Here is a 15,110-nt window from a genome sequence, read left to right on the forward strand (position 1 = left end):
TGTAGTGCTGACTATTTCAGCTCATCCATCAAAGCTGGTAACAACCACAGGTAATCACTCCTCTCTAGCTCTTTTTACCTTTAAGAAGTTAATTAATGTATATTTTAGATCCATAGATAAGTCTACTCTTTCTTCCAGCCTAATGGTCTATCCCCACTTTGTCCTGTATGCATGTATCTAGCAATGTTGATGATCTGGCAGAATCTGGCAGATTGAGATGAGGCTCCTCATCACAGATAAATATGTATGTTCTTCTGGATGACAGGCTTTCTGTTTCACCCGCTGATTCTCTGCTCCTCTGTATGTTTCTTTTTACTCTTTGAGTCTTTGCATTTGCTTTTTTCCCCTTTTTTAACCATTTGTTACATGAACCATCACACACGGAATCACAATGGAACTTGAACTTGCAGAAAATTCACAAACAATATCAAACAGTAAGTGCAAATACATGCACTTAATAATCTGATAACTGCAGAAAATCATATTTGGTCAGTAATCCGATCAATGCATTTAGATTGTGCTTGGGTATTCAGATAATGGGAAAACTCTGGGCTTACATAAATCAAGCAATAATTGGATTTCTGCTTTGCAACCAGCCAATAATCTCATGGAATGATGTGACGCAAACTTCAAACTTCCTGCTGCGGAGTTTTGTTAACATGGACACACTTTACGGGCAAATATGGTTCTTTTTTTTCATATTTGTATGGTTACTAATGGTCATTAGTAGTGCACAATTCAAATTCCTTCGTTTCCTCGAGCATGTACTGTATTTCAGAGTTTCCCCAAACCTTTTTTGATAACCATTTCACATGTGTTGAATTTAATTCTGCTAGCCACTTCCATAACAGCACTGGCTATATTTGCGTGTATACTCAGACTGGAAAATCCAAAAGAAATCAGAGTAAGGGTATACATGCACTGCAAAATCAGATTACTGAGCTAAAAGCTGTATATATATATATATATATATATATATATATATATATACAGTAAACATTAAGAGCAAAAAAGGCCTGATATGAAAATGTCTTGTGGAAAGATGAAAGTAGATCAACTAGTACCAGGGTAATTGAAAGAGATACTTAACAAAGACAGAAAAGTAGCGTATGTCTACCATTACAAATCTCTGTATATGATGTATCTCTTTACTGGTAACCTAACAGCAGCAACAGGAAGAGATTTGAAGTCTACAGAAGCGTCTGTGTCAAGAGTGCTTCAACTTTGGCAGGACAGGAGCTTATTGCTGAAGCAAGAGTGGCAGTTTTCATGGTCAAAAATGAAATTCTCTTCACTGGCCCAAGTCCACGACTAAGTTCCAAGCTCACTGAGCATGTATTTCAGTAACTAAAAAGCTGATAGTGATGCTGAAGACAAAAATCCCAATGCAGGAATTGAAATGTCAGCATTACCGGCCTGGCTATGCATTATGGGAAATAACCAGTACTAGGGCTTTGAGTAGATTCATCTCTTTGAGCTCAATGCAGGGGCCACCCAGATATGAAATGACTATGGCTTGGTGACAAGCAGTCTGCACTTCTTTGGGACTAATATTAACATCACCTACATTTTACCCCTCCACATGAAAAATAGTGTAAATGTGGGTATGGGGATATTTGTATTGGTGCAATGTATGTTTGTGTGCAATGTCAAAAGTGTGATTGTTGGAGTCCAGGGACAACCCTTTACATTTGGGCTGACGGTTTTACCTGAAACTCTGATTTAACGATATGCTCAAGCTTGTATATAGCTTCAGCTCCATTTCATTTTGTAATACAAGATGTGCTTACAAGGAATCCTAGACACTTCTCAGCTCTGCTATCTGACCTTCTAACTGGACTTGTGTAACGGCCTGAGTGCCGCAGTGCAAGGAGCAGGACTCACAGGCTCTCTTGACCTAGACAGACATTTATTATACACACACGAAGGCTGAACATATCGGCAATCACAGAAGCCCAGGTAGGTGAACACGGACAACAGATTACAAACATAACACGAATATGAACATGAACTGAGAGACCTCTCTTGTTGGCAGCTCCTAGCCCACCTTGTGTTGGGTGGGCACGTATATTAATAAATGTTTGTCTCCGTCGAGGGAGTCTATACATTCTGCTCTTTGCCCAGTGGCACTCGGGCTGTTACAACTTGGCCCTACATACAAACCTTTCTCCAATGTCCTTCCCCAAAGTCCTTTCTTACAAAGGTATGTATGCTTAACATTTGCACAAAAATAATGTAATAATTATTAAATAATATTGAAAATAATATTGATCATTTAACCCAATTTTTATACCACTGGTATTTTGGATAACAAACAAAGTGGTAAATCTTTGCAATGTAGATACTGTGAACCCTGGTTCTTCTAACAAACGGATTATAAAGACATCTGTGTGGGTACATTTGTGACACTCAGTAGTCTGACTGAAAGACGCGGTCAAAGTCCGACTTCTCCTGTTGCAAGCACACAGTGTTGTGAATAGGATGTATCTTAGACTCTTGGGGGAGCCCTGTTTAGTAACTGGGATACATGTCTGATCATGGCTTGTACAGCATCTTCAGCCTGTAGCTCTGAAGTGTATGCAGCATGTACCCAATGCCTGCTTGCCTAGAGCTTGTCTAGTTTGGCATGCAACATAGTAGCAGAGGAGAGTAGCAGCTGAAATCAGTTGCTTTATCTCAGTCACTGCAGCTACAGTCTTAGATTTATTTTCAATATTCAATATTATTTTCAATATTCAACAGTCTTTTCAATATTACCATGTGGATAATCCAGTCTATAGGCTCTGCAACATTTCATTCATGTCTGTCAATTGATCCTTAACAGCAATCTTCAAGGTTATTGGGATGTTCTGTGGTACATGTTGCACAGATGGAATTGAGCTGCTGCTCTGTCAGGGACCCAAGTTTTCCAGTATCAACCTTATGAAGTTCAGCAGGAATGGTAAAGTTTATCTGTCTAAGGCACTCACATGTGGAACCTGACAATAACTGGCTTTGATCTGCATTAACAATCTTAAAGTCCAGGCTATCATTCACCTTTAAAATGTGTTCTGAACAGTCCAAGAGACTTCATTATTTGACCAGTCTAGCCTTAGCTTTATTGTGGCAAGCATCACTGATTTGTCTTAGCCTGCTGTTCATGTATCAAGCTACCCATCTGCCACATGTTTGTCGGTCTCTGCCCATATATTTGAGGCGCATAGATCATGTCCAGTACAAGACGTTGTTTTGCTTTTGAGAGGTGACACTGACTGTTTTCTCCTTTACAGTTGGGTGTCTCAAACGTGCTAACCACTATCACGTCAAACCAAAAGGAACTTGTAAACTGTCCAGCTTCACCCCCAGTCCATAACGCGGAAGGTTCGTGTTGGGACATTGTACTGTCATACCCACAGCAGTAGAAATTCAGTTTAAGTAGGAGCACTCACATTATGTGGGAGATACAGGGACGATTAGGACGACTTGTGAAAATGTTGACTATAAAGCGGTAGGAGTGGAAGTTTTGAATTTGAATTTGCCTGAATGCGCTTTACCTGTATAAAGTTGCATCCAGTGCAACGTGCAATCTATATGCTACTGGTTAGCTCGTTGGTTGGCCAAACCTTTAGTTCTGACAGAATGACGAATTGTTTGTGAAAAATTAGTTCCTCGAACACTTAAAACGTCTCGCTTTTCTCCTTTCAGGTTGTTGAGCACCGTGGTCCGAGCATGTCCACTGCTTTCGATTAAGCCGACGCGGGGACTTGTAGACGAGAAGCTTCAGATCGTCGTGAGGAATTTAAGACCAAAACAAGACGTGACACTTCACTCTGTACATCAGTCAGAAGATAAGGATTTTTGGGAAGCCTTCGGACACTATGTCAGCGACGGCAACGGCACCGTGACCGGTTAATATTTATACTTTAATTAACAGTTTTGCTACATATGGTGACAATAAATGACATACCCACTTGGCTACATAGCCAGCGAAACACGTCTTTTAGGTTGTGAAAAACAGCTGGTTTAAATTGTATGAAAATGCTCCCTGCAAAATATTAAGTTGTTTGGGGGCATTGATGTATATCGTGTGTCAGAAATGACAGTGAATGACTGCTGCGTGTGAATTACGTTTATGATTAGGATTGAGTACATTTATGACTTTTTGTATGACGCATGTGTGCACGCAGTGGCAAAGGACGCCAGTCTGAGCGGCACCTATGTAGGTGTGGAGGCCATGGGACTGATGTGGAGTCTTCGGCCAGTGCCAGGGAGTCGAACAGGACTGAGGTCTTCTACACTGCACTACACCTGTGTATAAGTTATGTGTGGGGCTTCAGTGGTCTATACACAAGGATGGACATCATGACTTTAGTTTGCACATAAAGCAGCAGGTTGAAAGTGTGACTGTTGTATTTATATGAAGAATCGTGAGTCTTTCTAGGTTAACAATCATTGATAATATAATGCCTGAAGCTATGAATAGTCCTTTTATAACTTGCTTTTCTTTCTTTTTTCCCTCCCTCTCTGTTGTCCATTCATGCATTTACACTTCATTTAATTTAGATTCCGAAAGAAAGATGTCCTGTCACCACTGGTATTCCACATTTCTGTGCATGATGGACATGTTTCTCAGGGTTTTACTCAGCTCACGCCATTAGAGAGCCTTGTTATAGAGCGATGGTACATGGCTCCAGGTGTACGAAGATTCGATATCAGAGAGAGAGGTGTTCGAGGAACTTTGTTCATACCTCCAGGTACAAACAAAAACATATACAAACACATTTGCAAAGATTTACTCTGTGAGAGAAACTGTTAAGAATTGCTGACCCTGTGCATGATACAAATGATACCTTTTTTCATATTTAATTGCACAATTGGTGCATGTTGCTTACTTAATTTTGCATAAAACTAAAACTATGAGGTTAGTCCTCATAGTAATGTAATTGGTCATTTGAGACGTCACAGCACTTTTTATACACAAAGGCCAAGAAGCAGAATTATACATATTGCCACAAGTAGCGAGAATCAGAATCGTCTGTGTGTGTGTGTGTGTATCTCCAGGCCCTGGCCCATTCCCTGGTGTGCTGGATATGTGGGGAGGGGGTGGTGGACTGGTGGAGTATCGAGCCGCCCTCCTGGCATCACATGGCTTTGCATCAATGGCGCTGGAGTATCTGACTCCTGGTGAATTAAAAAAACTAAAGGCTGATGTCAATTACTTTGAGGTAATTCCCTTTGTTCTCTTTCCTTGACACACATATTCAACACATGGAAGCAAGATGTGATTCTCTGGGCTGATAATAATTGGTCTTACTTGGACATGCTTTAAAAATATTGTCAGCACTATTCATGTAGGATATTCCGAATGCAGTTCTGAAAACAAACACTATGTGTTAGGAACATAGACCTAACACCTAATTCAATAAATCTGTGTTGAGTGTTCTTTGTTTGTTTTTTGTGCTGTAGTGCTCTGTGGTATTGTGTTTTTATGGATTTACCTGCATGTCATATAGTCTCTTGGTATAGATTTGTAAGCACAGACCATGTGACCAGCATAGCTGGTTTCATATGAATGAGTTGTGAAAGGGCTGTAAAAAACATACTAGCAAGCAGAGTCCAACCACTAACCTTTTGCCTTCAGTTAAAGTGGTGTGCATGCAAACAAAAAGAAGTTTGCCCTCTAAGGGTAACAAACAAACATTGACATTTCTAACATTTCAGTATCTGGATAACATGCATTTAAATGCAGCGTTCATGCTGTTGGTTCAAGTTTTTGGTTTCCTGTCTTCGTAACATAAATAGATTGATTCTGATGACTGAACATTTGCCAATTGGAATGAAAGTTTGTCTCTGTGTGTGTGTGTGGGTGTGTGTGTGTGTGTGGGTGTGTGTCTGTGTGTGTGTGTGTGGGTGTGTGTTTGTGTGGGTGTGTGTTTGTGTGTGTGTGTGTGTGTGTGTGTGTCTGTGTGTGTGTGTATGTCCTGTAGACAGCATATCAAATCCTGCAGAATCATGACATGGTGCGGAGGGACAGGTTGGCTCTGTGTGGTCTCTCGTTTGGTGGCTGTATCACCCTCTCTATGATTGTCTACTCCAAAATCATTCAGGTAAATTTCATGTACTGCCACAAAATAACCATGCATAATACAAACACTGAGACACAAATTGTAATACCTTTTATGTGTGTGTATGTGTGCATGTATTTGTGTAGCCCCAGTGTTGTGTGTGCATCAGTGGCAGTCATATTCCAGTCATCAAAAAGTCTTTGAATGAAACCTTTGAGGACCTAAAGAAGTAAGCACTCAGTTTATGTCATATTATTATGGGATATATTTAAACAATAGAACACGAGGGAGTGTGTTATGAGCCTGAGCCTCTACTTTTAGGGTTGCTAATGATTAGAAAAAAATCCCAAACTTATAAAAGTGCAACATATTTTCAGTACCTTTTGTGAAATGTTTGTTTTTTAAATCTAGATGTGTCCGTTCATTGATATCTTGTAGTAAGTAATTATTTCTGTCTCCAAGAAGGCAATCAAATAAAATGCCCTACTACAATAATGTGACAAACTTATCTTAAAATGTGTAATATTATACAGTCATGTAGTTAAAATATACTATGTTCTGGAACAGTGCAGAAATCTTTGTTACATTGCTGCTCCAACAACTACTTCAACTAAAGACATGGTGCGTCAGGGGTGTTATAGCAGGAAAACAACAAAAAAGGTAGCAGGTAGAATTTTGTATGCGCATGCAAAAAGGCAAATAGGCATTGTATTAAATTATAAATGACTAAAAACAGGGATTAAACTGAAAATGAAAGATGGTGATTCTTCTCCCATAGATAAAGCCAGGAAAGCCATGTCCTCATCTGTAAATAAACCTAATTAACTGGATATCATTTTGTTTGAAACATGGCTTAAAGAATCAATCAATTATTTTTTTCAGTGATTCTTTATATTCTGAAGAATACAAACACCTAGTGGACTAACACTTGGATAAATGAGACATTCTGTATTAAATCTAGTATAAATATGGCCACTTACATGTGGGGTTCCTGCACAATGGAGCATAAACTGATTTATTCAGAGACTATAAAGCAATGTGATTCTTCATTTCATGTGAAGCATACTATATAGAGAAACATGTTGAATAACTCCAACTCTCAGGCAAATCGGACTAAAAAAAACTGGTTCTTCAGTCGACTTTAAAAATACCTTTGTAACATGGTACGAAAGGCATACAGTTTATAAAGCGATACAAGTAATGTTAATTTAAATGAAAATGGGCGAAGTGCAAATCATTGAAAATGAAAGGGAAAAAAAACTAATCATTAAAATGATTTAGTTATTTCACAGGGTTATTGCATAATTTGTATGTATTAATCTGTACACTTCTCTTAATTGTGTATTAGGTAAAAAAAGGTGTCATGGAACGCTCGCTCCCCCGAGTCAAGTGGTTGGGCCAGCCACGTGTAGTGGGAGGATCTGTTTGTGGCCACACCTGCACACACCTGCACCTTATTTGTTTGTATGTACTTAAACCCCGTGTTGAAGTGTGCAGAGTGTTGGTCATTGTTGATGTAACGTGTTAATATTCTTTTCGTCAATTGTTAATCGGATTTGTGTTTATCGTGTGTAATACGTGTGAGTGCCGAAGTCGTTATATGTAAATAAATGTTCGTCCACGTCATGGGAGTCTGTGCATCCTGCCCCTCGCCCTGCGACACTCGGTGGCCCTTAGTGGTTGGTGGTGATGATCAGAACTGGTCCACTCTGGATATTACTGAAGATGTACCTGTGATCACACCTGTGTACATCATTTACAATTCTATAACACACATACATAACCCATAGGACAACACAATATATTACTTTACTTGTTATAACAAGATTCAGATTTAAGTTACATAGCATCCATTGCCACATGTCTGTTATAATACACATTCACACCATTTTGAACCCAAAAAACTCTGGGTCCTCTTTTCAATAAGGAATGCCATTTGTCCAGTATTTCCATAGAAGGCCATAACCAAGATTAAAAAATATTATGTAACCTAGAGTAATTTTCATACCAGTTATATGATAGGTTATATGTTAGCCCATTTACTAATACATACACATTGAATCAACAAAGTGATAAACCTGGATTTTCTCAATTTCATGTAAATTAGTTGTGAAGCCAGGTTGTCTTTGGTTAACCTGCCTAGCTAGCTGTCTTCCACACAGATACACTGAGACCCCTCGCCAAGACACATTATGGGAATCAATCCTTATGTCAGTCATTGGGTCAAAATGCTTCTTCTAAGTCACAAAGTGGGTTGGAAATAAACCAGCATCTTAGTATACACTTACCAATCACTTTATTAGAAACACTTTGTAAGTGGACCACTAAGGTCTATAGCCCTTGGTCTTGTTTCAGAAGTTCCCCCATCCTCTAGCCTTTTCTGGTCAGTTTTTGACCATAGAACCCCTGTTAGCTGTGTATTTTTGTATGGTGGAATACCCTCTTAACTCAGCACTGGCACTGATGTATAAATCCCCCCACAACACTGCTGTGCCTGGTAAACCTGAAGCAGCACAAGAGTCTCTACTGTGCCACTTCCATGTCAGTGTATTTGGATGTTGTAAGAATGGCACAACAACCAAATAATATCCACTCAGCAGTGAACCTGTGATAAAAACAGGATGTGAACATCGTAGAGGGTAGCTGGAAAAATGTGTATGACAAGATAGGCCCAGTGTCTGTATAAAACCTGTTTAAAATGCATCTACAAAATAAAGTGTTGAGGAGGGCTATAGATTTAAATATTCAAGATACAAAAAAATCCACATTTCAAAGCTCATGTGCAAAATCGCAACTCTAATGCACAGCTGAGTTGAACAGTTGAACTGAGTTCAGATCAGTTTTGAGTTATGACTTTGCACATGAACCATTTCAAATCTAGAAAATGTAGATTGAAATGTAGATACAAAGGAGAGATCTTTTTCTGGTGTTAATGAGTAGAATGTAGATTTGAGGTGATATTAGGTGTCTTGTGGATGAGTTTGATTGACTAATTGACTAACCTGACCTCATAATCTCTTAATAAACTGACCCAAATATAATCTGTACATATGGTTATGGTTAGGTTAGGCATCATCTCATGATAAGTGTAACACATGGTCCATTTCCCTTAGATACAACACATACATACATACACACCTTTTAATATTACACTTGTTCATGCTGAGAGATATATATTTTTTATTATTATTATAAAAAAGACAGATCTTGCTTTCTGATTTGTGTGCGTGTGTGTGTATGATCACAGTACTCATGCTCTGGGGTGGATAGGCCAAGCCACATGCAGATGCCCAAGAGGACTCATGGGAAAAACCTCTGGCCTTTCTACAGCAACATCTGTATCATGCAACTTCACAGGCAGAACTGTAGTGGTACATTATTTGTATGGATGAGTATTTGTGTAGAGAAAACCTCTCAAATCATTTTAGAAGAAAAAATTGTAGTATGATACCTGTGATTTTTCAGTAATACTATTTTTGGAATACTTAAGTAAGGTCTTGTTCTTAGTTTGGTAAAGCCCAAATAAAAAATGGTAAATGGTTTATTCACTATAAAATAGAATTTATACACTATGACCTGTATCAGTATATGAATCAAGGTATGTTTTGTGAAAATCACTAATAATTGCATTATAAATTGTAATAATGCACATGAAACACCTTGTTAATACCTTGTTATGCAGATTAACATAAATTAATAATATAAATTCAAATGTTGGTTTATAATTAGTCACATTTATTTAAATAAATAAAACTTTTTATTTTTATTGTTTATTTTTGTTTTATTCCATTTGATTTATTTTATCATTCCACTCCATCATTTCATCAAATAAGATTATGTGGAATAAATCAGTAAAGCAGAAAATAGAAGAAGGAAAGACACCCCATAGCTTAATTCTATTAGAGGGAATAGGCACTAAGAAGGAACTGGAAAGTCTTATGAAGAAATAAAACAAAATGACTAGCAAGAAAGAATAGCAATGGCCAATGAGAGGATCTGGAATACAGGCAGAAGAGTGAAGCAGAGGAGAAATGTGAACAACATTTACAACTACAGAAAGAGATACCACCCCCATATACCCCAAGACAGAGAGTTACATCAGACAAAGAGCTGAGTTGAAAAAAATGGAAAAGCAAGTGAGGAGGAGTCATGAAAGTATGTTGAGAGAGTTGGATAAAGTGAAAGCTCATCATGAAGAACAAAAAGGACAAAAAGTTCAAAGACAGCATGGAAGAGAAAAAGAGCTTCAAGAATTCAGAGCGTTCGCAACAGCGATGACCAAGAAGATTGCTGGAAGGGAAGAGAAAAAGCTAAAGAAAAAACTGAGGTCCGAATACCGAATACAGGAAGAAAATGTAATGGACTTTATTGAAGAAAACAGTGATGGTGAAGATGAACAACCACCCAGATGATCTGCAAGATTAGCACAGAAATATCCAGTTACAGCATGTTCATTATTATATAAAGGGCACAAACGCACTTATGTGCCATGGTCATTTATGGGTTTAAAAGGACTGATTGAGCAACTGCCAAACTTCAATAGTGGAGGTCAAAGATGGATTACAGCCTTTGAAGGAAACACATCAATTGCATATTGGAGATATAAAAGCTATCTTGTCACAAACAGTTGGAAAATGATGGATGGAAAATATTTTCTCAATGGCACCAATGGAGAACCAAATCAAGAATGGATGGGATGATATTCCATTCGACCCAAACAGAAACAAGATGTGGGATGCTAGTAGACAAGAATTTCCATCAAAGATGGATCCCAGTCAGCTAGAAAACATGGAACTGAAGTCAGGAACATGTGTCAATGAGTACATCAATACCTTTCAAAGAAAGTGGCTGGAGGAAATGGTCATCATGGAATCAAAATGAAATGAATCAAATACACTTTCAAATGATGCTCAAGAAAAACCTGCCTCAAGAAGTGCAAGATGCATAGGAAGAATTTTTAGGTTTAACTGAAAAAGAAAGAAGAAAACAGAAGATGCAACAACTGTAACTGCTGTAATAGTTAAGCCACAAATTGAGACCCCAGTAATGCCCCATCCAAGTGACACCATCTCTCAAGCTGCAAAGACAAAGAGGTAGAGAACAAAGAGACCTGTCAACATGCCACCAAATGGTGTGTACCAGCAAGGTAGAAATCAACAAGTTCCAAAATTAATAAAAGGACAGCAAGATCAGAGACCTCAGATATATTGCCGGACGTGTGGGCAACCTGGACATATAAGCTGCACATGCCCCATTGAAGGATGGTATTGCAGGTGCCCAGGGGCCCTAAGGGGGTGCACTTGGAATTGGTAACTTCATCCTCATCGGTAGAGTAGCCCAAAGTGCAAGTTTCAGTTAACGGTCTGCAAAAATCTCTGTTCTTGGTAGATACAGGTGCCACACACTCAGTGATTGAACCAGAAGGCGATCACCTTCCCTGTCCAATGAGCAGATCAGGACACAAGATTTCTCTGGGAACACAAATATTAAAATTTACTGAGCTGCTAGAGCTGGCCATCAGTACACAAAATCTAGCAATGCCAGTCCACATGTGTCACTGATAACTACAAAAGATGGACAAGCAAAAGATCTGGGATCAAGTGTGATTTTCAAGCTAGTGACTAGAAATCTTACACATCAAGCAATACCGTCTGAACACTCAGAAGCTTCTGATTAACAATTTCCATTAGATTTTTAGAGTCTATGGCAATGGCTGGGAAGCAGTCATCCGATCACCAACCTACGTTGACAACACAGTAAGGGTGTGAGCCAAGCGCCGCCCATACTGCTTCGCTGACTACCAGAGCTGCATTGAACTTAGAAAATGTTTGGGACCAAAACAATGACTACGCTTCTGTGGTATCCATTTCATCATGCAGGACTGTATGGATTTTGAGGTTCCATATGTGTCTTGATTGATTTTGTTATTGCAACCCCACTTGTTTTTATCAACAACCGGATAAGGTTAAGTAGGGGAAAATTTGCGTACATGTGTCAATCACACACCTGTGATAGGATTAAGAGGCACTAACATATCACATTCGATCAATGCCACAATAGTAAAAGGACTAGGACAGAATAAACGGAGTGTTATTCACTCTTTAAGAAACTTGCATGAAGTCTTCAGGGAGCAGTTAGTGGTTAATGCATCCATACACACTGATAATGTATGGCCGTCACATGCCAGTTATACAGCCCGGACCATAACAACAGATAATTGTATTGTGTGTGCTAAAAGTAGATCCCAGCCAATGATATGGCCTCTTCCCTTTAATTCCACTGACTGTAATGATCATAAACCTTGTCCATTAAGGTGTTTACTGTACAGAGGTAGCTCACACTTTGTTAAAACCATGAAAAATATGTCATCCTCTCAAACGTTTATTGAACAATAAAACACTATTCTTTCCCCAGAGCCATACCGCATCATTGATGAAAATCGATCTGATGTGAGGGCAGTATGGACCAATTCAATTATATTTCCTCATTGTTTTATTCTACAGGAGGATCTGGTCACAGTATATGAAAATTTCACAGGTTTGTGTAAAAGGATTTTGGTTGTGAATCATGCCAGTCGAACATTTTGAGGTATTTTAATGCTAGTGGTCATTTAATTGTTATATAACAAACTGACCATCCTCTTATTGTATTGAGGGGTGATCGTACCAGATTTTGTTTGGGTATGTAGCCATGACAAGCTGTATATAACATTGGTAGTAGGATGGACAAGTCTTTGCGCAAGGGTGACGTTAGAAATTCCCTTTTCTATGATTTCTGTCACTGAGAGTGCATTGAAAGGACACAATAATCATCCTATTCATAAGTTTGCTGTGGTATTACATAGTGTTGTTGATAAGGTATGCATAGATGCCACTGGGATTCTTAGAGGAGTACCAGATGAATTTAAGGCCAGATGCAGGCTTTGAGTCTTCCTTGTTTTGCTGGGTTACTATTAATAAGAATGTTGACTGGATTAACTATATTTCTTATAATCAACAATGGTTTATTAATTACACCCATTATGCTTTGTCAGCTGTGGCTGAATAATTATAAGCCTCCTATTTAATGGCTTGGCATAAAGGGTGGCTTTGGATATGCTGTTGGCTGAAACAGGTGGTGTTTGTGTTGTTTGGTGAATCATGTTGTATATTTATTTCAATCAATACAGCACCTGATGGATCTGTTACAAGAGCATTGTCTAAATTCGAGTCATTGCACAATGAATTAGCTGCGAATTTTGGTATTAATAACAGTATTACTGGATGGTTGGATTCAATGTTTGGAAAATGGAAACATATCATTTTAAGTGTCTTTTCGAGTGTAGTGGTAGGGATGGCCTTGCTTGCATTATGTGGGTGTTGTGCTATTACGTGTATCAGAGGTCTAGCTGTGAGAGAAGTTGATAAGTCACTATCATCTCAGATGTTTGTTGCTTATCAAGGTATAGTGATGCCACCAGTATATGGAACGCAGGTACCCTGCTACGTCACACCTGCATCTGAATATTCATTTCAGGTTGGCAGGGGTCTTGATACCCTTGATGATTTTGTGTCATTTTGACCCATGTTATGCTCTGAACTGAGCTTTTGCTACTTAGTGTAATATTGTTCTTTGTGTTTATTTTAGCTATGAAAGTTTCACTTATTCACTTCATATGGTTCATAAGTTTACCTTGTTCCACTTTGCACATGACAGACTGCTGATTTACTGATTTGATCAAGGGGACTGGATGGGCACAGGTTATTATGGGTTGGTGAATGGACAGGATGGGGGAGTGCCTTATTGGTGGGCAATTGGTATGGAAAATCTAGCCAATGGGCTGACATTGCCTGAGTAATGAGTGAGTGATGATAGTCAATTGAGGAAGTCTTGTGACCGAGCACATCTAGGATCCTGGGTGTACACTGGGTCAACCTAAGGCAGGCACTCACGTGGTACTGACTTGAGCTCCTTGTGGAACCCTAAGTCCACATGTCCCTTGATGTATGGTCAGAACTAATGATTCATCTGGAGGCTAATCCTTCTGCCTCAGTTTCCAGGGTGTGGCCTCCATCTTTAGCAGTCTCATAAATGCACAGTATGGGTTTTTATACTGTGGAGTGGGGGGAATGAGATGAGCTTTATCAAGTGTTTATTTTGTTCATTTTGTTCATTTTTATTTGTTCATATATGTCTGTTTACTTTTGTTCACTTATATATTCACATATTTTCATGTGCTTATGTTATTTAGTTAAAAACCATCTATATATTATGTAATTATAGGAAAAGCAGAAACTGCAGGAGATTGCTTGACTTGTTAGAAGTCGTAGCTTAGCATTAGTAAGTGGAACACATGTACCTTTACGTATTCCTTTATAACTGTTCATGTGGTGTTCACCTCACATCAATGTGTTGACACTATCAATAACAGAGATAACTTAGTGTAGCTACACACAGTATTAAATTTGCCATGAAGTACCTTATACATATTGGGATATGTGTAATCATACCAACCCTACAAATAGACTCTATATGTGGTTAAACACATGTTAAAACATTTGAAAAGAGTAGCATAAAAATAGTAGATTGGTTCGTGACACAAAGTCAAACATTGCATTAGACATATTAACAAAGTAAAACATAAAGGCCTCTTTAGAGGCCTGTGCAGGCTTTAGCAAAGGATCCTGGGTAGGCGTTGGTGGGCCTCAGGGTAAGATATTTGAACGTATAGGATATAGGATGGTACAGAAAAACAGTCTTCTTTAGGATAAGGTCAAGAGAAGTCCTCTTTTGGAATGTGGTGGTAATGGGTTTCAACTGGGGTGCGTGTTGAATGTCAGTTTGCATATGTTGACTAATGTATGGTTTGGATGTAATGGTGACAAATGCAAACCCTAGTATGTAAAATGGTGGGGTGAATACATAATTGATTCTGACCAATGTATACAAATGTGGGTTCTTTGTTTGGTTGTTAGAAATTCTCTGGAGGATGCCTCAATAATGCTTGTTAACGTTAACTTGCAATAAAAGACAGACCAGCTATTCTCTTGAACTAATTCTGAAGTCTGTATCTTCATTTTATATTTG

The 15,110-nt window shown here is 38.6% G+C and overlaps 1 protein-coding gene across 4 annotated transcripts; it reads left to right on the top strand.

Annotated features, from left to right (window-relative positions):
• The first annotated feature begins 3,366 nt into the window (after positions 1–3,366).
• Positions 3,367–9,787, top strand: LOC118241645 (acyl-coenzyme A thioesterase 1-like). 4 transcript variants are annotated; one of them, XR_004776256.1, is made up of 9 exons: positions 3,367–3,487; positions 3,685–3,887; positions 4,167–4,266; positions 4,543–4,733; positions 5,041–5,204; positions 5,967–6,086; positions 6,191–6,273; positions 7,393–7,508; positions 9,292–9,378. XR_004776256.1 is itself a non-coding variant. In XM_035527880.1 (8 exons), exons 1-8 carry the CDS (start codon positions 3,432–3,434, stop codon positions 7,394–7,396), a joined length of 921 nt encoding a protein of 306 aa, XP_035383773.1. In that variant the 5' UTR covers positions 3,367–3,431; the 3' UTR covers positions 7,397–9,283. The 4 variants fall into 4 exon arrangements, 2 of the variants coding, with proteins under 2 accessions (XP_035383773.1, XP_035383772.1); XR_004776257.1 differs by lacking the exon at positions 9,292–9,378 and adding an exon at positions 8,207–9,282; XM_035527880.1 differs by lacking the exon at positions 9,292–9,378 and having other exon boundaries at positions 7,393–9,283.
• Positions 9,788–15,110: the final 5,323 nt, after the last annotated feature.

Source organism: Electrophorus electricus, chromosome 7, assembly GCF_013358815.1.
Source record: "Electrophorus electricus isolate fEleEle1 chromosome 7, fEleEle1.pri, whole genome shotgun sequence".
Lineage (NCBI taxonomy): Eukaryota > Metazoa > Chordata > Actinopteri > Gymnotiformes > Gymnotidae > Electrophorus > Electrophorus electricus.

Bases quoted from the DNA above. Each gene is read 5' to 3' on its own strand.
- LOC118241645 (XM_035527879.1), top strand. From the start codon at position 3,432: ATGTGGGAGATACAGGGACGATTAGGACGACTTGTGAAAATGTTGACT. The intron at 3,488-3,684 runs GTAGGAGTGGAA...TTCTCCTTTCAG, and splicing joins AAAATGTTGACTATAAAGCG to GTTGTTGAGCACCGTGGTCC. The intron at 4,734-5,040 runs GTACAAACAAAA...GTGTATCTCCAG, and splicing joins AACTTTGTTCATACCTCCAG to GCCCTGGCCCATTCCCTGGT.